The 22,730-nt window shown below is 47.2% G+C and overlaps 1 protein-coding gene across 1 annotated transcript in view; it reads left to right on the forward strand.

Moving 5' to 3' along the window:
* PLCD3 (phospholipase C delta 3) overlaps positions 1 to 22,730 on the forward strand; it is a 338,775-nt gene that overhangs the window by 276,983 nt on the left and 39,062 nt on the right. Inside the window, exon 12 of the mRNA XM_086923873.1 lies at positions 5,865 to 5,981. Within this exon, the coding sequence (XP_086779999.1) occupies positions 5,865 to 5,981 (117 nt within the window). The remainder of the gene's footprint in view (positions 1 to 5,864; positions 5,982 to 22,730) is intronic.

Consider the following 22,730-nt stretch of genomic DNA (forward strand, 5'->3'; position numbering starts at 1 on the left):
TGCAAACACCTAAAATATCAACCGCAAGTGAAAATAAAGTTAGAAACTTAGCAGACGTATCAAAAATATCTATCTGGTAGGAGCCACACAAATCCATATCCTTTGAAGAACAGGGGACTCGGGGGTATTTAGTGTTTGGTGGGCAGCGTACTCCGTCATGCTCCCACCAGCGGTGACTCCACTCACTGTCTTTGCAGCTAAAACCTTAAACAGATGGCCTAATGTCTGTTGGAAAAAAAGGTTGCTGAACAGCCACATGGAACATGGTGGCCGCTTAGAAAACCTCTAGTGCTTTCACTATAGTGGCTCTTCTGACGGCACAGAAATCAGGCAGAGAGCTCTAAATATGTTGGGATTGTAGTCCACCAGGGTGATGGAGTAAAAATGCCTCTCTGACCTGCTAGAACAGAGAGCAGCCCTCCAAGCCTTAAAAAACCCCCTTAGTTTCCATTCACTGGTATACCTGAATTCGAATCAGGTGTCACATTTAATACACCTTGAGGATATGAGTCTCTCCCTGGGAGTCACAAGTATTCTCAGAATCATTGTTATCTAGGGATAAAATCCAAGGCCACCCACGCCAATCTCTTAGAGATTGTGCTCTCCTCTAATTAATTTGTTTACTGTTCTATAGAAATATGTTCCTCGTGTGACAGCACTGAGCGGCCAAATACATTTTTTGCTGTAATGGAAGATAATGGATGCACTCCCACTAGAAAACCTAATAATTCTATCGATGTAAATGCATCACTATTGCATTGTCTTTGTTTACAGGGTAGCCTATGTTCTTTAGCAAACTAAATTTAAAACTCTCATGTTCCTCAAAGATGTCCAAGTATGGAGTCAAAATACCATCCAAATAAATTATTAAACACAATGCTTGTGTCCTCAAAAGAGTCACAACCTGCCTTATAGCTTGATGAAACTTAAAGGAGCATGTAAACTGCCTGATCTTAATTTCCCAGAAAAAGTTGAGAAATTAATTTGTTCTAGATCAAATCTAACTGTGAAACAGACCTCTTTCAAGGCCAACTCAGTTGTCCTAATTAACCCTGGGCGAAGCACTACTCTACGCTCGCGGAGTTTGCGAAGTTTGCGCAACTTCGCACTACGCGAGCTGCACGTAGCACAGTGCGAACACGCGTAGTACAGCGTAGCGTAGTGCAGCGCTCATTTTTTGCTTGTTCGCGGTCCTGAACGTCATGTTCGCGACCGCGACCAAGCAAAATAACATCCCGGCGAGATTCTCAACGCGGGGAGGTAAGGTTTCTCATTGTGAGTGGTTGCGCATGCTCGCGACCGCTCTCAATGAGAAACTACCAGTTCGCGTTGAGAAAGCTGCAGCTCGAGTAATAATCTACTCGAGCAGCAGAAAACTATAGCTCGCACTGTGCAAGATGTCGTTTTCAATGATTGCACAGTGCCAGATGCTTGTCGGCACTGTGCAATCATTGAAAACACATCTTGCACAGTGCGAACATGCTACTACGCAGCTCGCGTAGTGCTACGTGAAGTTCGCGTAGTGTGAAGTGCACTTCGCGTAGCGCTACTTCGCGAACTACGCCCACCCTTAGTCCTAATCCAGTGCTACGTATCCATCAGTAAGCATGTGGATTCCATTCTTTTTTAGATAACATTTTGCAATACACTACTTCAGGCCTTATTAATGTATAACTGGACCTGGCACTCTCGTTTTCTTTCTCACTAGAAATAAAATGCTCAAGAAAACCATACTACCTGAAGCAGCATGTTCTATTGCTCCTTTTCATATATTTTCTTGATTTCCAGATTTTACAGTACATTTTTCTACACATGGAAACCCATACCACGAAGCGTCGCTCAGAAATAAACCAAAACTCTTTCTTGTAATTCTTCAAATCTTCAGAACCCAGAGATTTACAATTATAAAGTTTCACTCACTCTAAAAGCGTCCTAATTGATCCCCAATGCAGCCAAGCTAGAGTAATCAAGACCATATGTTATTGGCCCAATCTTATCTTTAATGATCCCTTCAGAATAATATCAAAAGAATATAAAAGAAATATAACACAGTATGGTTGTCTTTCTAGGTTGTGAACTCAAAACGTCAGTTGTAGTTACTTTGGGCTATTTGGGTTCTGGTCCATGTCTGGATTAAATTCTTGTTAAAGTGCCACATTGTGGAAATAATTTACTGGGCACTTGGAAACCAGACACCTATTTTTCATGGCTATCAGAGTGTTCCAAATGAGGTCTGCAAATAGACAGGAAATTTACTTGGTGGCTCCCAAATCCTCCAGCAGCACCTGTTAAAACCTCTGTGCACTGCAACCTGCAGATTAGCTAGGTGTGTAAAAGTGCTTTTATAGTTCCATAAGTCGCTCAAGTCTGATACGTAAACATTTAACATTTGTCCTATCCTCAATACCAAAAGAACAGCTCCCCTAAGACCTTTATTGATTTACCTAGTATTAGATCTCGTATGGGTTAGGAAACACATGTACCTATGCATAATTTGAACATTCTAGTACACCTGTACATCTTTTTTTATAAAAAAATGTCATTTTATTTTCAATTCTTATTACTTTCCATCTGTTATTAATCAGTACATTTGACTGTATATTTTTGATAATGTTCACTAGAAAAGCATATTTTTTAAAAACATTTTATAATGCAAACGCAATTATACTTTGATATAAGGTGTTTGTTTTTCCCCTCTTGCTCCTTGACCGTGTATGCTTTTTTGAGGGGGTCCCTTTATTTACAAGTCTACCCTCTGTACCAACCATTCCTTTTGGATCAATTCTCATTAAAGTAAACGTCCGTCTTTTTTTATTCACTGTTGAAGCAATTTCACTCCTGAAAACAAAAAATTTACCAGTGGCTAGACAAAAGATACATTGATTCGCCCCACACAAGGATTACATCAATCAGTGCGTTAGGGTCCTCTTATCAGTGGCCTCTTCGGTTAGGTCCAAAATCGTAGGCAAAGCACCATCGGCATCCAACAGTTTTAATAAAATTTACAATGATATCAGACGAGACCTTTATCTTCCCTCCGTAGGACAGGACACTGAGCCTGTCTATTTCGTGCTTCAAAGCCTGCCCTCCTCTAATTTTAATGCATTTTCAGCATATATTCAGCTGCCCAGTATTGCCCCTTATCCTCCCTCACATGCCATTAAAGCCTAGCACTAACCCTTATCTATAATCACTAACTTGCGTAATATCATAACTCGGATCACTTCCTCAAAATTGTGTACACACTTCATTCTCTTTGCTTTCCTTTTGTGCAAATGTAATCTTTAGAATGCCCCTACGTCCTGTGAACACTTTTTCCCACTGCCCTGCACCAAACTCCAATAAAAATTATAAAAAATAATAATAAAAAAAATACATTTTCAGTTTTGTCGTTATTCCCTCACGTGTGCACCTGTACCTCACGGGCTGATATCCCTTGGCATCTCTGTGTTAGAAGCTGGCTTTTCTACAGTAACTATTTTATCACTTTTTAAATGCCTTTTATTAATCTAAATCTCATAGAAACCAGAATTAATCATTACCCGAATCAGAAAAAAACAAAGTACTTTTCAGCTAAATTATCATTCTCCTTTATCCGTCTTTGGCTTGATCCTCATTACAGCTCTGGTTGCCTCTGGTACAGCCTTTGTCATAACAGAAGATCTATTCTTGATTTCCTCTCTTCAAATCTGACTATGATGAGGTGGCGATTTAGAATCTGTTGCCTCTGAAGTTTACAAAACACGTTGTTTCTTCAAGTGTTCTACCTAATACACCACCCACTAAAGGCCTTTTAATAACTACCATATCTACAATAGGACAGTGACAAAACTCCTGAGATAGGATAACCTCTGAAACCCTTGGGCTGGAGAGAATTTTAATAAGTAGCTTGCCAGAGTTAAAGATTACATGAATGCGTAATTATTCTAAAACGTGGCTGCCATTAAGGCAGATTATCTGTGTCCATTCATAACCTACTCCTTGATGGTCTTCAGTTGTCCCTGTCCACAATTATGAAGCTAATATGCTTTCTGAAATATTTGTTAAGTCCTGTCGCCTTAAATCCACAACCACAAAAGAAGCACTGATGCACATACCGAGGAGATACGAAATGCCTAGCATGTGATGTGCCTTCCCAGTATGATAGTGCCCCGCAGTAGACGGACCTCTGGGCTGACCCCAGAATTACATTTCTTCCTGCGTCTTTGCGCATGCCCTCACTTAGTGAAAGTCTCTGCCATCAGAAAACTGCTTTCGCTTCAATTTACTGAGACTCTCTGACCGCATAGGCCTCAAAAGAGATTACCCTTTTTTGTGATTTCTTAAAAGACATATCTCGACAAAATAGAACCATCAGGCTTTTCATATCAGAAAGCCTGGAGAGTAAGTTTGGGGTATCTATCGATGCCCCCTTCTGTTTGCAGCCTCCGTTTAGGGGCCGATAGGTGCCCCCTTGTTGATCCCTACACCGTGTGGCAGACACCCTGCCCCACTTTGCAGGGATAAACACAAACTCCCATTTCCCTATGGGACCTTGTGCTACGGCCAGTTTGTGGCCGTAGCTCATGGACATAGGAAAATGTGAGTATGCGACTGCACCATCGCATTGTAATTAGGTGATCGGGACCGCCTACCAGAGGTCGGTTGGTCCTGTTTTCTCAATGGTGTCGGGCGGACATAAATCTGCCCGACATCGTAATAAGCCCCTTAATTTGATCTTAGGTGTGCAAACTGCTGAACTTAAAAGGTAAGTATTTTTTGGTATTCAAAAAATATGAATTTAGAGTTGCAGAGGACTTACTCACACTGCTGCTTTCCACAGGCTTGTTGTTAATTGAGGTGTCAAAAAAAGTAAAAATCCACATAATTCCTAGTTAACAGGCATTCACAAACTTTTGCGATGCACATTTCCTCCATGGATACAGAGATTTACTCCAATCAAGGGTAGGAGTAAATGCATTCCCAGATATAGCAAGGGAAGGGAACACCCCTAGGGGCTATTCCAAGGAGACAAAAATATTGTTGGAAATTTTGTGCAAAAATAGGCCCAACCAATATAAAATACCTTTTAAATAATTTTTGAGAGTACGGCCTCCTCTGTTTGAATCCATATTAGATATAGAGAAACGCCTGTATGGTGTTGGAGCAGCGCCAGGGCTTAATTTGCAAAAATATAAGTGCCAGGGCCCTGGTCAGGAGGCCACTGCACCTTGTACCACACATTGCCCCTGCCAGCACTGCCGATCATAACACCACAAGTACTAACATTCACACTCGTTCAAATGTGACAGTTTGGACTATGTCAGGCTCCCAAAGCTATAAGAATAGTTTGGGAGGCAGGTAATATTACTTTCTTTATGTATATTGAGTTAATAATTAACTGTTGTTGTGACCATTTCTAATTTAGCCAGACATCGCCACCTTGTGGCAGACTTTCACGGGCCCCAGTGGTGACAATTAAGTGCCTGTGCCGAGCACCGAAAACCATTAGCTCAAATTAAGCACTGACAGCGGCAGAATATTATTGGTCAGATCAAAGTTCTAACTTTAATTCTGTAATACTGCTGTTGTGATAGAGACAGAGTTCATGACCTGTATCTGAAATCCTGACCTAAAATTGCATTTACCTCCTTGAAAATCCTGTCCCATTCCACCATGACGAGACATGTTTATTATCCAGTAATCGTAAGTGACATGACGAGAATACAATATTAACATAATCATTGTCATGCCATTTCCCTTGAATTCTGCTGCTTCCATCAAGAGCTCTATAGCCATGTTTGATCCAGAGGTGTTGTGACTTCTGATGTCTTTGCACAAATCCCTTCTTTTCCAATGTGTTTTTATTCTGTCTTTTTTTGCAGCTAATGCTTTTATCCGCCACAATTCCGGTCATATCAGCCGCACCTACCCGTCTGGTTTCAGGACGGACTCCTCCAACTACAACCCCCAGGAAATGTGGAATTTCGGCTGCCAGCTTGGTAAGGGGGAGACGAGAAGAGCAGATAGAGGGGCGAGGTGGGCCTGTGGAACCCTGTGTGTGTGGGAAGTGTTAATGCTCAGGGGATGGCAAGGAAGGGTATAGAACAAGGTGGAAGGATGAGTAAGTTATCAAAAATAGGAGGCACAGTACATTAGGTAAAGTAAAGAGCATGGTGTTACCTAGCCTCTCTGTTTGGGTATGTGCCTCACCCTTCATGGTTTGCCTCAGTTGGTTCTTGGATTTAAATGAAAAAATCATACGATGAGTCCTACACAAGTGCAGTGAATCCCACCTGGTGGGGCATTATTCCCTTTTCCCAAAGGCGGAACCCCAGGCGCCACAATGTGTGTAGGTTAAAAGGTAGAGCAATCTAGATGTCAAATGTCAAATATTGAAAATAAAATATATATGGAAAGGTAAGTAAGTCTAGATATTTTATACCTAACTCCACATATATGTATCCTGGCGAAATATATACATCATCAAGGTACGTAGATGTGGAGCTAGGAATTGCAAATCTGTACTTCCCTATATACATTTACCTTGTAATATTTCGTCCCTCGATAATCTGTCCTCGATATTCTTGTCCCACAATATTTAGGGGGTTAATATTCAGTAGCAAAACCTGGTGACCAAACATGCTTGCCCGAGAATTGTTCTGTGCCCCCCATCCATTGTGGATCAGGCCATGCTGCCCTGTAGAATATCCACCACTGCCTCATCTGTATGGCTCTTTGGAAACCTTAAGGGAGCTTCCACAGAACTAATTAGACCGAAAAACCAGGGACGAGAGGCAAGAAAAAAAGATCACAACCAGGGAAGAGAGGCAAGAAAAAACTATCACAACCAGGGAAGAGAGACAAGAAAAGCGAGCACATCCAGGGATGAGAGGCAAGAAAAACAATCACAACCAGGGAACAGAGGCAAGAAAACAGGCACAACCAGGGAACAGAGGCTAGAAAAAACGATCACAACCAGGGAACAGAGGCAAGAATGAATGATCACAGCCAGAGAACAGAGGCAAGAAAAAACGATCACAACCAGGGAACAGAGGCAAGAAAAGCAAGCACAACCAGGGAACATAGGCAAGAAAAACAAGCACAACCAGGGGGCAGAGGCAAGAAAAGCGAGCACAACCAGGGAACAGAGGCAAAAAAACAAACACAACCATGGAACAGAGGCAAGAAAACGGGCACAACCAGGGAATAGAAGCAAGAAAAAACGATCACAACCAGGGAACAGAGGCAAGAAAAAATGATTACAACCAGGGAACAGAGACAAGAAAAAACAGGAACAGAGGCAATTAAAAACGATCACAACCAGGGAACATGGGCAAGAAAAAACTATCACAACCAGGGAACAGAGGCAAGAAAAGCGAGCACAACCAGGGAACAGCAAGAAAAACGAGCACAACCAGGGGGCAGAGGCAAGAAAAGCAAGCACAACCAGGGAACAGAGGCAAGAAAAACAATCACACCTAGGGAACAGAGGCAAGAAAAACAATCACAACCAGGGAACAGAGGCAAGAAAACGGGCACAACCAGGGAACAGAGGCAAGAAAAACAATCACAACCAGGGAACAGAGGCAAGAAAAACTAGCACAACCAGGGGCCGAGGCAAGAAAAACAATCACAACCGGGGAACAGAGGCAAGAAAAATGATCACAACCAGGTAACAGAGGCAAGAAAAACGAGCACAACCAGGGGCCGAGGCAAGAAAAACAATCACAACCGGGGAACAGAGGCAAGAAAAATGATCACAACCAGGTAACAGAGGCAAGAAAGTGAGCACAACCAGGGAGCAGAGGCAAGAAAAAAACAAAACGATCACAATCAGGGAACAGAGGCAAGAAAAACAAAAACAAAGTTAAAGGAACGCATGAGGGGGCGTCTCATAGGAGCAAAAGCAGAAAGATGGGCTCAAGTGTAGTCGCGGACAGCAGTGAAACTTCCAAACTTTCGCTGTGACTAGTACTTCCCACATACCTCGTGGTTCTCACCCTTCAGCGACGTCTCCACCATGCGCAGGTAAAGCTCGGAGCTCTTGTACACTGCTCCGTAGGTGCCTCGCCCGATGTCGGCCAGTAGAGTGTAGCGGGGCCGGGAAGGCGCTGGCAGGAAGGTCGGCATTGACGGCCTCCGCTGCTTTACGCCGGTCTCCATGGCTTCGGGCTCCGGCGAGTTCACCTGTCTAATCTGAGGGACTTACTCCTGCAGGCAAGAAACATCAGAACACAAGGAAGACACCTCCCAACATCGGAATCACGCCGCCACTGAAAGAGACAAGCCGGGGAGTCCAGGAAGACACAGGAGCAGAGTTCTGACCGCTCTAAGGAAAACCTCTGGCTGAAGAACAAAGATGGCGTCCGCCAGCAGCAAACAAAGGACCCATGTCCCACCCCCGGTAAGAAAGGGGAACGGCGCATAGTAGAAGCAGGCAGAGCAAAAGAGCCAATATCGGACCCCACAGTGTGTGCATATCGATGCCGGGCGAGTGAAAACAGAAGCAAAAGAGACGCACACACACCGAACGGGGACAAGAAGACGGCGCAGGAGGAGGGCGGAGCCCGAGGGAGACTAGGTGCGGCTGATGGTACAGAGACATCTATGAGCCAGCACTAGCCAGGGCAGAAGGCAAGAAAACGGGCACAACCAGGGAACAGAGGCAAGAAAAACGAGCACAAACAGGGGGCAGAGGCAAGAAAAACAAGCACAACCAAGGGGCAGAGGCAAGAAAAACGAGCACAACCAGGGGGCAGAGGCAAGAAAAACGAGCACAACCAGGGGGCAGAGGCAAGAAAAGCGAGCACTCACCGGCTGGGGCAGAGGACTCTGACATTCTCCCTTGCTTCTCCCGCGGTGGGGGCAGGCACCGGCAATGTGCCTCGCGCCGCCCTCTGCCGTCGGGCTACACCAGGGGCATCTGCGGGGCTCTCCCTTAACCACGGGAGCCCCGCACCGGCAGCTTCTCTTCTTCTTCCGGCGGCGGTCAAGCAGAAAGGAATCTCAGAAACGCCCCATCATTTTCAGACTTGGGGTTGTGTTTTTCTTTCTCTCCTCTTCCCATTGGCTGGAATGTAAACAACGGGCGTGTTTTGACTTGTTGTTGTTTACATTCCAGCCAATGGGAAGAGGATAGAAAGAAAGGAAAAAACACACCCCTCAATCCCAAAAAGACGGGGCTTAAATGGAAAGACAAACCTCTTCTCTAATGGCTGGCCTCCGTTTAGGAAGCCAGCCAATGAAGAAGAGGGGCAGGTTTAAGTCCCATACTACGAAAAATAAAATCTCGCCAGCGAGACTGCGCAAACGCAGCCTACGCTAGCCGAGACCTAAAATACATAAGCCCTCGAAGCTCTGCCTCCTCTGTGTGTTGCCTCTCTCCTCTCTCGTTCTCCTTCCCTTCCTTCCCAGGGCCACCATGGACTTCCCCCATTTCTCTCCTCGCCCCTTTGAGTTCCGTCTGTTTCCTACTAAACTGACTTGAGCTGCATCCTTTTCTTTTCATAACATAAAGATAAATAGCGTGTGATATTTGTAGCACTTAAACCGTGCATAGGAACGCAGTAGCATCATTTTAACCCATCTTAATGATGCTCATGTTGTCGACCTGGGAAGGATGAACATGGAATAAGGAAAGGTGTGGTGGAAAATGTGCTCCGGCTTGCTGGTACCCTCATACCTCGATATCAGGTGTAGTAAGCTCACCATGCTGTCTATCTATCTATATAGCAGTTGCTGAACTGCACGTGTCTGATTCCTACCTCAATGGGCTAAGCGTCTGCACCGGGCGACAGCTTTGCATCAGAATGCGGCTGACCTACCCTTTCATCTTTCCAGGGCACAAGTCGTAAAAAAAGAAGTGGGGGTACGCTGTCACCGGAAGTGACGTCACGACAGGAAGTGACGTCACGAAAGGTGCCGAGCTCCTCGTCCCAGAGAGGCCAAAGAGTGAAGTCCAGCTGTTTGGCAGGGGGGGATGGCGTCCCCCATTAAAATAAGTGGGGGGACGCCGTCCACCCGCGTGGTACCCCGACTCGAGCCCTGCGATCTTTCCAATGTCAATAAAACGAAGGCCATTGAGTTGATGATTATAGAACATGATATCCAAGCTCCCTGACTCTTTAGTTTGCAACCTGGGTTAAATAAACATGAGGGTCTGTCAGCTAGTCCTGTTTTTCAGCCACTAGCACTAAGCATGTTGGGGGTGTCATCCAGTGCTTAATTTGTGCCGGGGCTTGCCGGTGCTTAGCACCGGCACTTAATGATCAGGGCCGGTCTACACGTGTTTAGTGTGCGTAATTGATTTTTATAGTAATTACGTGACAGACTGCTGCTCTACACCATAAGTGCAGCGCTGCTGTTACTGTACTGCTTCACGACTCATTCACACCACACGAGTGTCACCAGTTAAACATCTTCTCACTTACTCTTTGTATTTTTTCAGTCAGTAATAATGATTGATGAATGTCTTCTGACTTCTTGAATGATTGCAGCAGCTGCTCCTCAGTGTTACCGGCCCAGTGGGCGGGACACTGAGTTGGGCAGGGCTTGATGATGACGGTCTTCTGAGGGGGTTGGGGATGTGCGCGGCAGCAGGCAGCATGCGGCGCTGTGCGCAGATATTTTTTGAGATTTCAATGCGCGCGCATTTGCTGCTTTGCCACCACACCCCAGCATACTCGCACGGCCGCATCTCCGAGGGAAGCAACCAGTCTCTGAGACTTGAGGCAACGATACAGGCCCCATAATGCAGGGTCTAGGCAGCAGGGGTGCATTAACAGGTGCGTGGAGACGACGTTGGGATGCCACAGGTGGTGGGTGGGTGAACAGGCATCCCCTTTGCATCTAGCCTGTAACTGGACCCTGCCCGGTGTTCTGCCCGAGTCACCGGTCTCTGTCCTCCCTGCCCGCATTGAGTTTCAGACAATTAGTGGACAAAGAGCCCCAGAAAAATGAATGCTCCTCCTCAGCCTCCTCCCTACTACACATTTTTTTGGCCTACAATTTATAGACTTTTGTTGCAATTGGTGTTGCAATATTTAGCAATGCCAATAGCTCAAACTTAATTAATGCGAGACCTATTGCATTGTAAATGCTTGTTTAATTAAAGTGTTTTATATAGCACAAACTAGACCCGAAGATATTAGGTATCGGAGCTCTTTACAAGAGCACCAGTTTTGTTACACAAGGACACATTCATTTTTGTTATGCAAGGGGAGATTTAGTCGTTTGTCCAGAATCACAGGATGTCGAGCGTCATTGCCGAGACTTGCAGCCAGATTCATGAAACCGAAATCGGCTCAGAATCTGGCCCTTTGCAAGCGCTATTTTTGCATTTGGGATTCATCATCCCAAATGCAAAAATCACAATTCTAGAAATCGCTAAATTGCGATTAATTGCATTTAAGGAATCTCAATTTGAGATTCCTAAATGCAATTCATGAACCATTTTAAAATTGCGAATTCGCAATCTGGGGCCGCTATTTACCGCGAAGTCTAACTACGTGGTAAATAGCAAAAACTTAGAAAAATGCACTTTAGTGCATTTTTCTAAGTTGTATGTTACACACACACGTCCTTTGGACATGTGTGTGCGCAACACCAGTGTACATTACCATTTCAGGGGTGCTACAGGGTGTCCTTTGGACACCCTGGCACCCTTGAAATTGCTTCCTTATTTGCGATTTGCTAATTGCTAATCGCAGATAAGGAATGACTCCCCATTCATTCCTATGGGCCTTTAGGCTCATAGGAATGAATGGGAAAGCCAATCCTTATTTGCGATTAGCAATTAGCGAATCGCAAATAAGGAAGCAGTAGAAATCGCATAAAATATTGCGATTTCTACATGCATCCCGTTTTGCGAGTCTTTAATAGCGAATCCTTAAAATTCGCTATTAAGGACTCGCAAAACATGACAATGATGAATCTGGGGGTTGATCCCGATTCGCCAGCTTCGAGGTCGACCGCTCTAGCCGTAAGGCTACATCCTCTCTCCAGCCGTTGGTAGTGAGACGCATGTTAGCCTTTCTTTCTGTCATGAATTGTCTTCTTTAGATATACTTTTCTACTGTAAATGTACTACAATCAATTCATGAATCTTAAAGGTGCTTTCATATTCATCGTCAGAGATGTGTTTATTTGGTTAGCAGGTAATGCGATGAATGTTTAATGTAACGCCACTCTTAAATCGCGACTTATCCTCGGCGTTTATTTTAAGTATGTTAAGCTAAAAAAGTGTGCGTTCCCCAGTGGAACTTGTTGTCCCAGTTGTCCTCGCTAAGATGTGAACTCATTGAGAAAGACATAGAGGGTCTGGTCCGAAGTAATGTTTTCTTTCACTGGTTATATCAAGAGAGAGCTAGAAGTATTCAATGGTGGGGAGATGCCGCCCTCTGCTGGGCACTTACTGCGCAGCAGAGACATGACAGCCTGACTGTGGGTCATCACAGTCTACCGACATCCTTATATGTGGGCAGTGAAAAATAGGTTCCTCTTGATGTTTTTATCCAACTTCTAAAACCATACTTCCTAAATGCTTGTTTATTATGAAAATATGTGTTAAGGATGTGGCCCTGTATGAAATTCCTGTAGATTACAATGTGTTCTAGAGCTGAATTAATTATTCCCGATTTATACTTTTTGTAAACAAAGACAGAAAGACTATTATACAAATGGTTACAGACGATTTTATCTAAAGCTCTATTTATGGATCAGTGCAGAATCTTAAAACGTGAATAAACGGTCGGTATTTCTCTGGGAAAGGAGTCAAGCTTAATATCAGACCCTAGGTCTGCCCTCCCCAATAATATATACAGCTCACTGTTGAACCCCACACATGAACATACGTTGAATTAAATGTGTAAATACTGAATTAAAATTAGAATTCTAAATGATTAAGAAACGTAATTGCGGTGGCTAGCCCATAGGGGTTCCAGACAAAAACACACCAGAGCACTGTGCCCACTCTAAGTAATGTGTATCAAACACACAAGACCCTTTGGTCAAGACTAATCAATGTACGTTGCGCTGCACCCGATTGAATTCTTGTGTGCCAGAACACATCACCTCTTGCCCTACAAAGTGTGCAGCGCACCAAAATCATGCCATGCACATGGCATTGTGTACAATACATATATGGCCCACTGCTCCTCAAAATCTGTACCACAAGACATGTCGGCGCACACCCTAACCCGTGCAAGGTCCTTTTTTGTAAGGCTGATATGGCATTGTTGTAGTCCACATGACGTCCCCCATGCTCCACCATGATACATACAGCATGCAATACGCCATGTGCGGACACGAAAGGCACACTCTTTGCTACACAGGTTCCAGTACATTTAATGCATGTACACTCCATAAAGGGGCTCGAGCAGCAAGATATCGAGGACACCCTCTGCTTCTCGGAGGATTCTAGTTAGCAAAGCACAGAGGTCACATCATATGCCACACAGTCGCCTGTGCACCAAGATACCAAAGACATACGATGTCACACAAGGGCCTGTTCACCAAGATACCAAAAATACACCTATGGCACACAAGGGCCTCTTCAGCAGGAGAGTCGGGTGGACTCACCACCACACCAGTTCACTTGTACCAAGGAAGACAGCGTACACTTTGTTCCACGCAAGGCCATGGGTACGAATGTAAATAGGGAATGTTACACTCCACAAAACACACAGGGCACCTCACTAGAGTCCATGTAGCAAGACACTTTGGAACTAAACAGCTCCATAGGAGACCTGTGTACCAAAACATATTAGAGCTCATTCTGTCCCCACACAGCAATGGGGCACAATGCAGATTTGGCATAAATGCCTTGCACAAGTGCATGAGCACCAAAAATCAAAGCTACAATAAAAACTCAGAACCGTAGTCTAAGAAAGTGGTAAATGAGATATTAAATTTGTGCAAGGTAGCTGCTGCTGCGAGAGCGCTTGCGCGTTTTTGCAGTAAAACTGCTGTTTTAAAAACGTAAAATATTATTTTAGTTTGTTTTTGGTCATTTTGACCCTTTTTAAATTGCCCCTTACCTGCACCATAAATTGTGCCCCTTCACTGCCATTTTGGCGGGTCTGGTCCTGGGGTGGGTGCCTGGTTCGTTTTTGGCGGACATCTTGGAGTGGGGTGAGTGGAGTGAGGCTTTTCCAGCTGACAGCGCTTGAATGTGCATGTGACGCCTGGGAACACCTATTTAGGGCGAGTCCCTCCTGCTTTCAGCCCCTGACAAGGTAGCTGCTGCTGCGAGAGCGCTTGCGCGTTTTTGCAGTAAAACTGCTGTTTTAAAAACGTAAAATATTATTTTAGTTTGTTTTTGGTCATTTTGACCCTTTTTAAATTGCCCCTTACCTGCACCATAAATTGTGCCCCTTCACTGCCATTTTGGCGGGTCTGGTCCTGGGGTGGGTGCCTGGTTCGTTTTTGGCGGACATCTTGGAGTGGGGTGAGTGGAGTGAGGCTTTTCCAGCTGACAGCGCTTGAATGTGCATGTGACGCCTGGGAACACCTATTTAGGGCGAGTCCCTCCTGCTTTCAGCCCCTGACAAGGTAGCTGCTGCTGCGAGAGCGCTTGCGCGTTTTTGCAGTAAAACTGCTGTTTTAAAAACGTAAAATATTATTTTAGTTTGTTTTTGGTCATTTTGACCCTTTTTAAATTGCCCCTTACCTGCACCATAAATTGTGCCCCTTCACTGCCATTTTGGTGGGTCTGGTCCTGGGGTGGGTGCCTGGTTCGTTTTTGGCGGACATCTTGGAGTGGGGTGAGTGGAGTGAGGCTTTTCCAGCTGACAGCGCTTGAATGTGCATGTGACGCCTGGGAACACCTATTTAGGGCGAGTCCCTCCTGCTTTCAGCCCCTGACAAGGTAGCTGCTGCTGCGAGAGCGCTTGCGCGTTTTTGCAGTAAAACTGCTGTTTTAAAAACGTAAAATATTATTTTAGTTTGTTTTTGGTCATTTTGACCCTTTTTAAATTGCCCCTTACTTGCACCATAAATTGTGCCCCTTCACTGCCATTTTGGCGGGTCTGGTCCTGGGGTGGGTGCCTGGTTCGTTTTTGGCGGACATCTTGGAGTGGGGTGAGTGGAGTGAGGCTTTTCCAGCTGACAGCGCTTGAATGTGCATGTGACGCCTGGGAACACCTATTTAGGGCGAGTCCCTCCTGCTTTCAGCCCCTGACAAGGTAGCTGCTGCTGCGAGAGCGCTTGCGCGTTTTTGCAGTAAAACTGCTGTTTTAAAAACGTAAAATATTATTTTAGTTTGTTTTTGGTCATTTTGACCCTTTTTAAATTGCCCCTTACTTGCACCATAAATTGTGCCCCTTCACTGCCATTTTGGCGGGTCTGGTCCTGGGGTGGGTGCCTGGTTCGTTTTTGGCGGACATCTTGGAGTGGGGTGAGTGGAGTGAGGCTTTTCCAGCTGACAGCGCTTGAATGTGCATGTGACGCCTGGGAACACCTATTTAGGGCGAGTCCCTCCTGCTTTCAGCCCCTGACAAGGTAGCTGCTGCTGCGAGAGCGCTTGCGCGTTTTTGCAGTAAAACTGCTGTTTTAAAAACGTAAAATATTATTTTAGTTTGTTTTTGGTCATTTTGACCCTTTTTAAATTGCCCCTTACTTGCACCATAAATTGTGCCCCTTCACTGCCATTTTGGCGGGTCTGGTCCTGGGGTGGGTGCCTGGTTCGTTTTTGGCGGACATCTTGGAGTGGGGTGAGTGGAGTGAGGCTTTTCCAGCTGACAGCGCTTGAATGTGCATGTGACGCCTGGGAACACCTATTTAGGGCGAGTCCCTCCTGCTTTCAGCCCCTGACAAGGTAGCTGCTGCTGCGAGAGCGCTTGCGCGTTTTTGCAGTAAAACTGCTGTTTTAAAAACGTAAAATATTATTTTAGTTTGTTTTTGGTCATTTTGACCCTTTTTAAATTGCCCCTTACTTGCACCATAAATTGTGCCCCTTCACTGCCATTTTGGCGGGTCTGGTCCTGGGGTGGGTGCCTGGTTCGTTTTTGGCGGACATCTTGGAGTGGGGTGAGTGGAGTGAGGCTTTTCCAGCTGACAGCGCTTGAATGTGCATGTGACGCCTGGGAACACCTATTTAGGGCGAGTCCCTCCTGCTTTCAGCCCCTGACAAGGTAGCTGCTGCTGCGAGAGCGCTTGCGCGTTTTTGCAGTAAAACTGCTGTTTTAAAAACGTAAAATATTATTTTAGTTTGTTTTTGGTCATTTTGACCCTTTTTAAATTGCCCCTTACCTGCACCATAAATTGTGCCCCTTCACTGCCATTTTGGCGGGTCTGGTCCTGGGGTGGGTGCCTGGTTCGTTTTTGGCGGACATCTTGGAGTGGGGTGAGTGGAGTGAGGCTTTTCCAGCTGACAGCGCTTGAATGTGCATGTGACGCCTGGGAACACCTATTTAGGGCGAGTCCCTCCTGCTTTCAGCCCCTGACAAGGTAGCTGCTGCTGCGAGAGCGCTTGCGCGTTTTTGCAGTAAAACTGCTGTTTTAAAAACGTAAAATATTATTTTAGTTTGTTTTTGGTCATTTTGACCCTTTTTAAATTGCCCCTTACCTGCACCATAAATTGTGCCCCTTCACTGCCATTTTGGTGGGTCTGGTCCTGGGGTGGGTGCCTGGTTCGTTTTTGGCGGACATCTTGGAGTGGGGTGAGTGGAGTGAGGCTTTTCCAGCTGACAGCGCTTGAATGTGCATGTGACGCCTGGGAACACCTATTTAGGGCGAGTCCCTCCTGCTTTCAGCCCCTGACAAGGTAGCTGCTGCTGCGAGAGCGCTTGCGCGTTTTTGCAGTAAAACTGCTGTTTTAAAAACGTAAAATATTATTTTAGTTTGTTTTTGGTCATTTTGACCCTTTTTAAATTGCCCCTTACTTGCACCATAAATTGTGCCCCTTCACTGCCATTTTGGCGGGTCTGGTCCTGGGGTGGGTGCCTGGTTCGTTTTTGGCGGACATCTTGGAGTGGGGTGAGTGGAGTGAGGCTTTTCCAGCTGACAGCGCTTGAATGTGCATGTGACGCCTGGGAACACCTATTTAGGGCGAGTCCCTCCTGCTTTCAGCCCCTGACAAGGTAGCTGCTGCTGCGAGAGCGCTTGCGCGTTTTTGCAGTAAAACTGCTGTTTTAAAAACGTAAAATATTATTTTAGTTTGTTTTTGGTCATTTTGACCCTTTTTAAATTGCCCCTTACTTGCACCATAAATTGTGCCCCTTCACTGCCATTTTGGCGGGTCTGGTCCTGGGGTGGGTGCCTGGTTCGTTTTTGGCGGACATCTTGGAGTGGGGTGAGTGGAGTGAGGCTTTTCCAGCTGACAGCGCTTGAATGTGCATGTGACGCCTGGGAACACCTATTTAGGGCGAGTCCCTCCTGCTTTCAGCCCCTGACAAGGTAGCTGCTGCTGCGAGAGCGCTTGCGCGTTTTTGCAGTAAAACTGCTGTTTTAAAAACGTAAAATATTATTTTAGTTTGTTTTTGGTCATTTTGACCCTTTTTAAATTGCCCCTTACTTGCACCATAAATTGTGCCCCTTCACTGCCATTTTGGCGGGTCTGGTCCTGGGGTGGGTGCCTGGTTCGTTTTTGGCGGACATCTTGGAGTGGGGTGAGTGGAGTGAGGCTTTTCCAGCTGACAGCGCTTGAATGTGCATGTGACGCCTGGGAACACCTATTTAAGGCTCCTCCCCTAGCGCAGCGGGATCGCGCAGCGGGCGTGTCCTCGCGTGGCCGGAGTCGTGCCAGAGTCCTGCCCGTCTGCACCCGTCCGCGCTACGGACGCGCTGGACGTCGCGGGATTCCGGGTAACGGCTATTTTTCCATCTTAGCGTCGCCATGCTGACATACTCGCGGGAGTGCCTGTTTGCCATCGGTCAGGTAAGCCGCTGTTGTACCCTTCCATCGGTACATCCATTGCGAGGCCCGTACCATTGCCCCTGTAAGGGGTGGGCTCTTGACTCTCCGAGTCCTCTCCCAAGGACTACTTCTCCGGTGACCCGCCGTATTACAGGCTTTCCTTCCTCCTTGCGGATCCTGAACCTGAATGTCAGGTCTGCGCTGAAACACTATCAGAACATCTTTGACCTCATTGAGGAGGAAGCTCCAGACATCTTTGCCATGACTGAAACATGGCTACAGGATGCGGATACCGCTATTACAAATCTATCCTGCCCACCCGGTTATTCTATGTACACCTTGAACAGGTTGTCTAGAGGTGGGGGTATAGCTTTAGTGGTAAGGTCCTCCTATTCCTGTGTCTGGAGTGCCCTAAACATCTCTGGGTGTGAAAGTGCCTTGTTCAAGGTCTCTGTCAGCCCTGAGTTTACGCTGTCCGGGATGGTCGTTTATCGCCCGCCCGGCAGCGATGTGGCGTTTAGAAATGCTTTTCCCGACATTGTTGGCCTTTTGGTCGCAGACTGTGCCAACTTTTCCATCATGGGCGATTTGAACCTGCATTTCGACACCCTCTCAGGCCTGACAGTGCGCTCCATCTCCTCTGACCTAGAGGCCTTTCAACTTCCCCAGATGGTCTCCCAGCCTACCCATTCGGGGGGACATATTCTGGATCCCCTGTTTACCAATCTGCCGGGGATTACAATCACCTCTATCTCGCCGGTGGAATGGACTGACCACTTTTTGGTGTCCATCCTATGCCCGGTCTTAGCCACCCCTTCCATCTCCTCGGCTAGACGGGTTCAGAAGAGGGCCTGGAAGAAGCTTAGGTTAGAAGACTTCCATCGTCTTCTATTAGAGGAGCCGCTGGGCCCGTTGACGGAGGTAGAAAAGGGGTATGACCTCTTCTGTTCCTGGATTACTAGGGCCTTGGACTCTCTGATACCTATTGTATCTACTAAAATCAACTCCAGAGAGTCGAGCCCCTGGTACGATAGTGCCCTTCGGGCCCTAAAGGGTGCCTGTAGACGGGCTGAGAGGGCCTGGAGGAAAACCTATGGAGCTGATCTAAAAGCTGCATACGCCAGGTCCGTCAAGCTCTACCATCGGGCTATCTGTCGAGCTCGAGCGGCTTTTTATGCCGCGGAATTCCGGAACAGTACTAATCCGTCGAAAGCCATCTTTAAGGCCGTAAAAGATCTTATGTCAAAGCGGACTACCTCTACGACCGTAAGCTCTCTTTCCCACTGTGAATCCCTTGCTTCCTACTTTCTGGGGAAAGTCCAAGCTATTTATCGGACATTCCCTAGCATAGGGTCCGGTCGGGAAAGTATCAATGGGACCCACCATCAGTCTACTCTGCTTGTCTTCCCCCCCCTTACCTTGGACGGGTTTGATAAACTTGCGTTGCAAGTCAAATCTGGATCTCCATCCGATCCAGTAAGGCCTGCTCTCTTTCGAGATCAGGCTTTTATGGGACGTGCAGCTGTATGTTCCCTCGTCAACCTTTCCTTGGAAACGGGAGTAGTTCCAGCTAAGTGGAAGCAAGCTGTGGTGTCCCCAATTATCAAAAAGCCCTCCCTGGACCCGGCCAAGCCTGAAAGCTATCGCCCCATTTCGTTGCTACCTTGGCCAGCCAAGATCACTGAGGCCCATGTCAACTTGGCCCTGTCTGAACATCTTGTACGGACCAATGCCCTCGACCCCACACAAAACGGATTCCGTGCCGGCCACAGCACGGAAACCGCGTTACTTGTGATGGTGGAACATCTCCGTGCAAGGTTGGATGCTGGTCAAACGGCGGCGCTTATATTGTTAGACCTTAGCGCCGCCTTTGACACGGTAGACCACAGCATCCTCCTGCATCGGCTTGAGGAGACCGGCATTGGCGGTCAGGTGTTGCAATGGTTCCACTCCTTTCTAGATAACCGCTCCTTCTGTGTTGCCATCCCTCCCTTCAAGTCCAATTTCCAACCGCTGGCCATGGGGGTTCCGCAAGGGTCCTCGCTGAGTCCCACGTTGTTCAATCTTTACGTGAGACCGCTGGCTGATGTCGCTAGGCAGTGGGGCCTAACTTTGGTCTCATATGCCGATGACACACAGCTGGCGGTTACTCTCAGCGGGGATGCGGAGACTGAGGCCCCCAGGTTTCAGTCTGGACTGAAGGCGGTGGCTAGCTGGTTGACAGGCAACTGCCTTCAGCTAAATGCCACAAAAACGGAGGTGATGGTTGTCGGTAAGGGAGTGGAGCTGTGGGGTGACCAATGGTGGCCCTCTGAGCTGGGACCCACTCCGACCCCGGTATCTGAGGTGAAAAACCTGGGGGTCTGGCTGGATGCGGGCCTCTCCTTTGTAGGGCATACTAAAAAAACTGCGGCCTGTTGTTTCGGTCTCCTAAGGGGCTTGAGACCTGTTCTCAAGTTCTTTGACGCCCCGACCAGGCAGCTGGTGATCCAGGCAACTATCATCTCCCGCCTGGATTATGCCAGCTCTCTTCTGGCTGGGGCTAACCAGGCCGAGCTAACCCGTCTGCAGCGGGTTCAGAATGCTGCGGCGAGGGCGATTGTCGGCCTGCCCAGATACAGCTCGGTGGCAACTGTCCTTCGTACCCTACATTGGCTCCCTGTCAGGAAGCGCATCCTTTTTAAGGTCTTGTGTCTCGCTTTTAAGATTCTGAGAGGTATTGGCCCGGAAATCCTATCCAGCTGTCTTTCCTTTTATGTTCCCACCCGCACCCTCCGTTCCCAGGGTTTGGCCCTTGCGGTGGTCCCCAGATTTAGGCTTAGTCGCATGGGTGGCAGCTCGTTTAGTGTAAAGGCCGCGTCAGCATGGAACTCCCTTCCTGTTGAAATTCGTCTGATGGAGGACCTCTTGACTTTCCGGAGGGCTTTAAAAACTTTCCTGTTTTAGCTGCTTTCAGGTTTTTAGTTTCCTGTTGTGTTATGTTCTACCTTGTCTCTGCGCCGGGACGCCCCTTGGCTGGGGTATCTGTGCGCATAATAAATCAATATAACATAACATAACATAACATAACAACATGAGAGGAGAGGGAGACATGTTATGGCAGCCATTAAAAGTGCACCCAAAGAAAAATAATAACTTGATGTTTGCCAACATTTAAGGAAGGTGTGAAGACTGTAAGCACAGTCGGCAATGGCAATAGGCCTCTTCAGCCACCAGTGACTTTTGGCATAAATGTGGCAGACATATTATTGCAATAAAAAAGAAAGTTAAACATTGCAGCAGCCAATCATCTATGAAATGATTTTTCTTGGTGTAATGTTATTTTAAATTTCCAACATGACAGGAACTTTTAGAAGCTTTCTCACCGCTTAGTACTGCTTTGAGTGGTCTTCCCCAAACACTGCCTTTGACGGGGTTCGAGGCACCTGTGCCCAGGTCCTTCGTTTGCTTCTGCCTTCCTTTGCTGCACCTTGTTTAATTTTATTTTCTGCCCACTGCCTGTGGGACATTTTGCTCTTTGCTCTTTCTTCAGCCCTTATTTTTGCTTCCCCCCTCAATCCCTGCCGCTGCTGCCCCCGAGGCCGCACCACCCTCCCGCATTCTCCTGCCTCCCAGCTGTCTCCCACCCACCAGACCCCTACTTAATAGTGCAGCTGTGCCGCTGGCACGCCAGAGGCAAGCCCATCTGAGCCCGTTTGCGACTCAGCCGCGGCCAGGGACGTGGTCCTCCAACCCACCAGTGCTACAACTCATCGGCTCTCCACGCACTCAACACTGGCAAGGACAACAACTGCAGTCTCTCCTTACCAAGTGATACCAACGGGCCATTCACCTACCACCACTCCTTCTCCTTCTCCGACACCCAGGAACCACCACAACCCTACCGCTGCAACTCCACAGCACCCAAAACCCTGGAATGCATCCTCCTCAAAGTCCGCTCCCTCCACAGACACACCACAGAAATCTGGGACCACCTCAACAGCACCTCCCCCAACGACGCCTTCCTCACATAAACTTGGACGAACGCCACCCCGGGACTGATCATCGCGATCGCCATCCCCGAAGGCTACAAGATAACCAGGAAAGACAGCCCCAATCGCCCTGGAGGAGGCATCACCATCGTCTACAAATCTAACCTCTGACTCAGCACCCAGAGCTGATGAAACACTTCCACTTCAAGATACAGACCAACCTGACCAGCTCCCTTCGAGTCACCCTTATCTACAGACCCCCTGGAACCAGCACACTCTACACCGACTCCATCACCGACATCATTACCCCTCAAGCCATCACCTCCGCTGACTACACCTTGCTGGTAGACCTCAACTTCCACCTCGACAACCTCCAATACCCAAACTCCGCCCTCCTGGGGACCAGCTCACCGCCTCTCTGAGCAGTTTTGCTCCCACCACCACGGACGACAACCCTACTGCCGCCGCCCAAATCCTGCACAATTGGATCACTGATTGCGCAAACACCATTGTCCCCTTGAGAAAACCACCAACCCACACACGAAGAGAGCCAGCTGGTTCTCTACCAAACTCTGAGATTCAAGATGAACCTGCAGACGCCTACAAAAGATATGAAGGAACTCCAAAACCACAGCGGACCTTGACAACTTCAAAGCAGCCCCAGCCACCCACCACAAGCTCATCAGACACACAAGGAGGAAAAGCACTTCAGGACAAAATCCCTGCCCACGCACACAACAGCAAGGAACTGTTCAGCATCATCAAAGATTCGCACTACCCAACTGTGAGACTACTGACATCCTCCCTCCCAGGAGCTCTGCGACAGACTCAGCACCTTCTTCCACCACAGAATCAGGACGCTCTACGACAACTTCAATGACGACAACCCACACATGGATCCCACACCCACCACCCCGACACCA

This window comes from Lissotriton vulgaris, chromosome 5 (assembly GCF_964263255.1).
Source record: "Lissotriton vulgaris chromosome 5, aLisVul1.2, whole genome shotgun sequence".
Taxonomy (NCBI): domain Eukaryota; kingdom Metazoa; phylum Chordata; class Amphibia; order Caudata; family Salamandridae; genus Lissotriton; species Lissotriton vulgaris.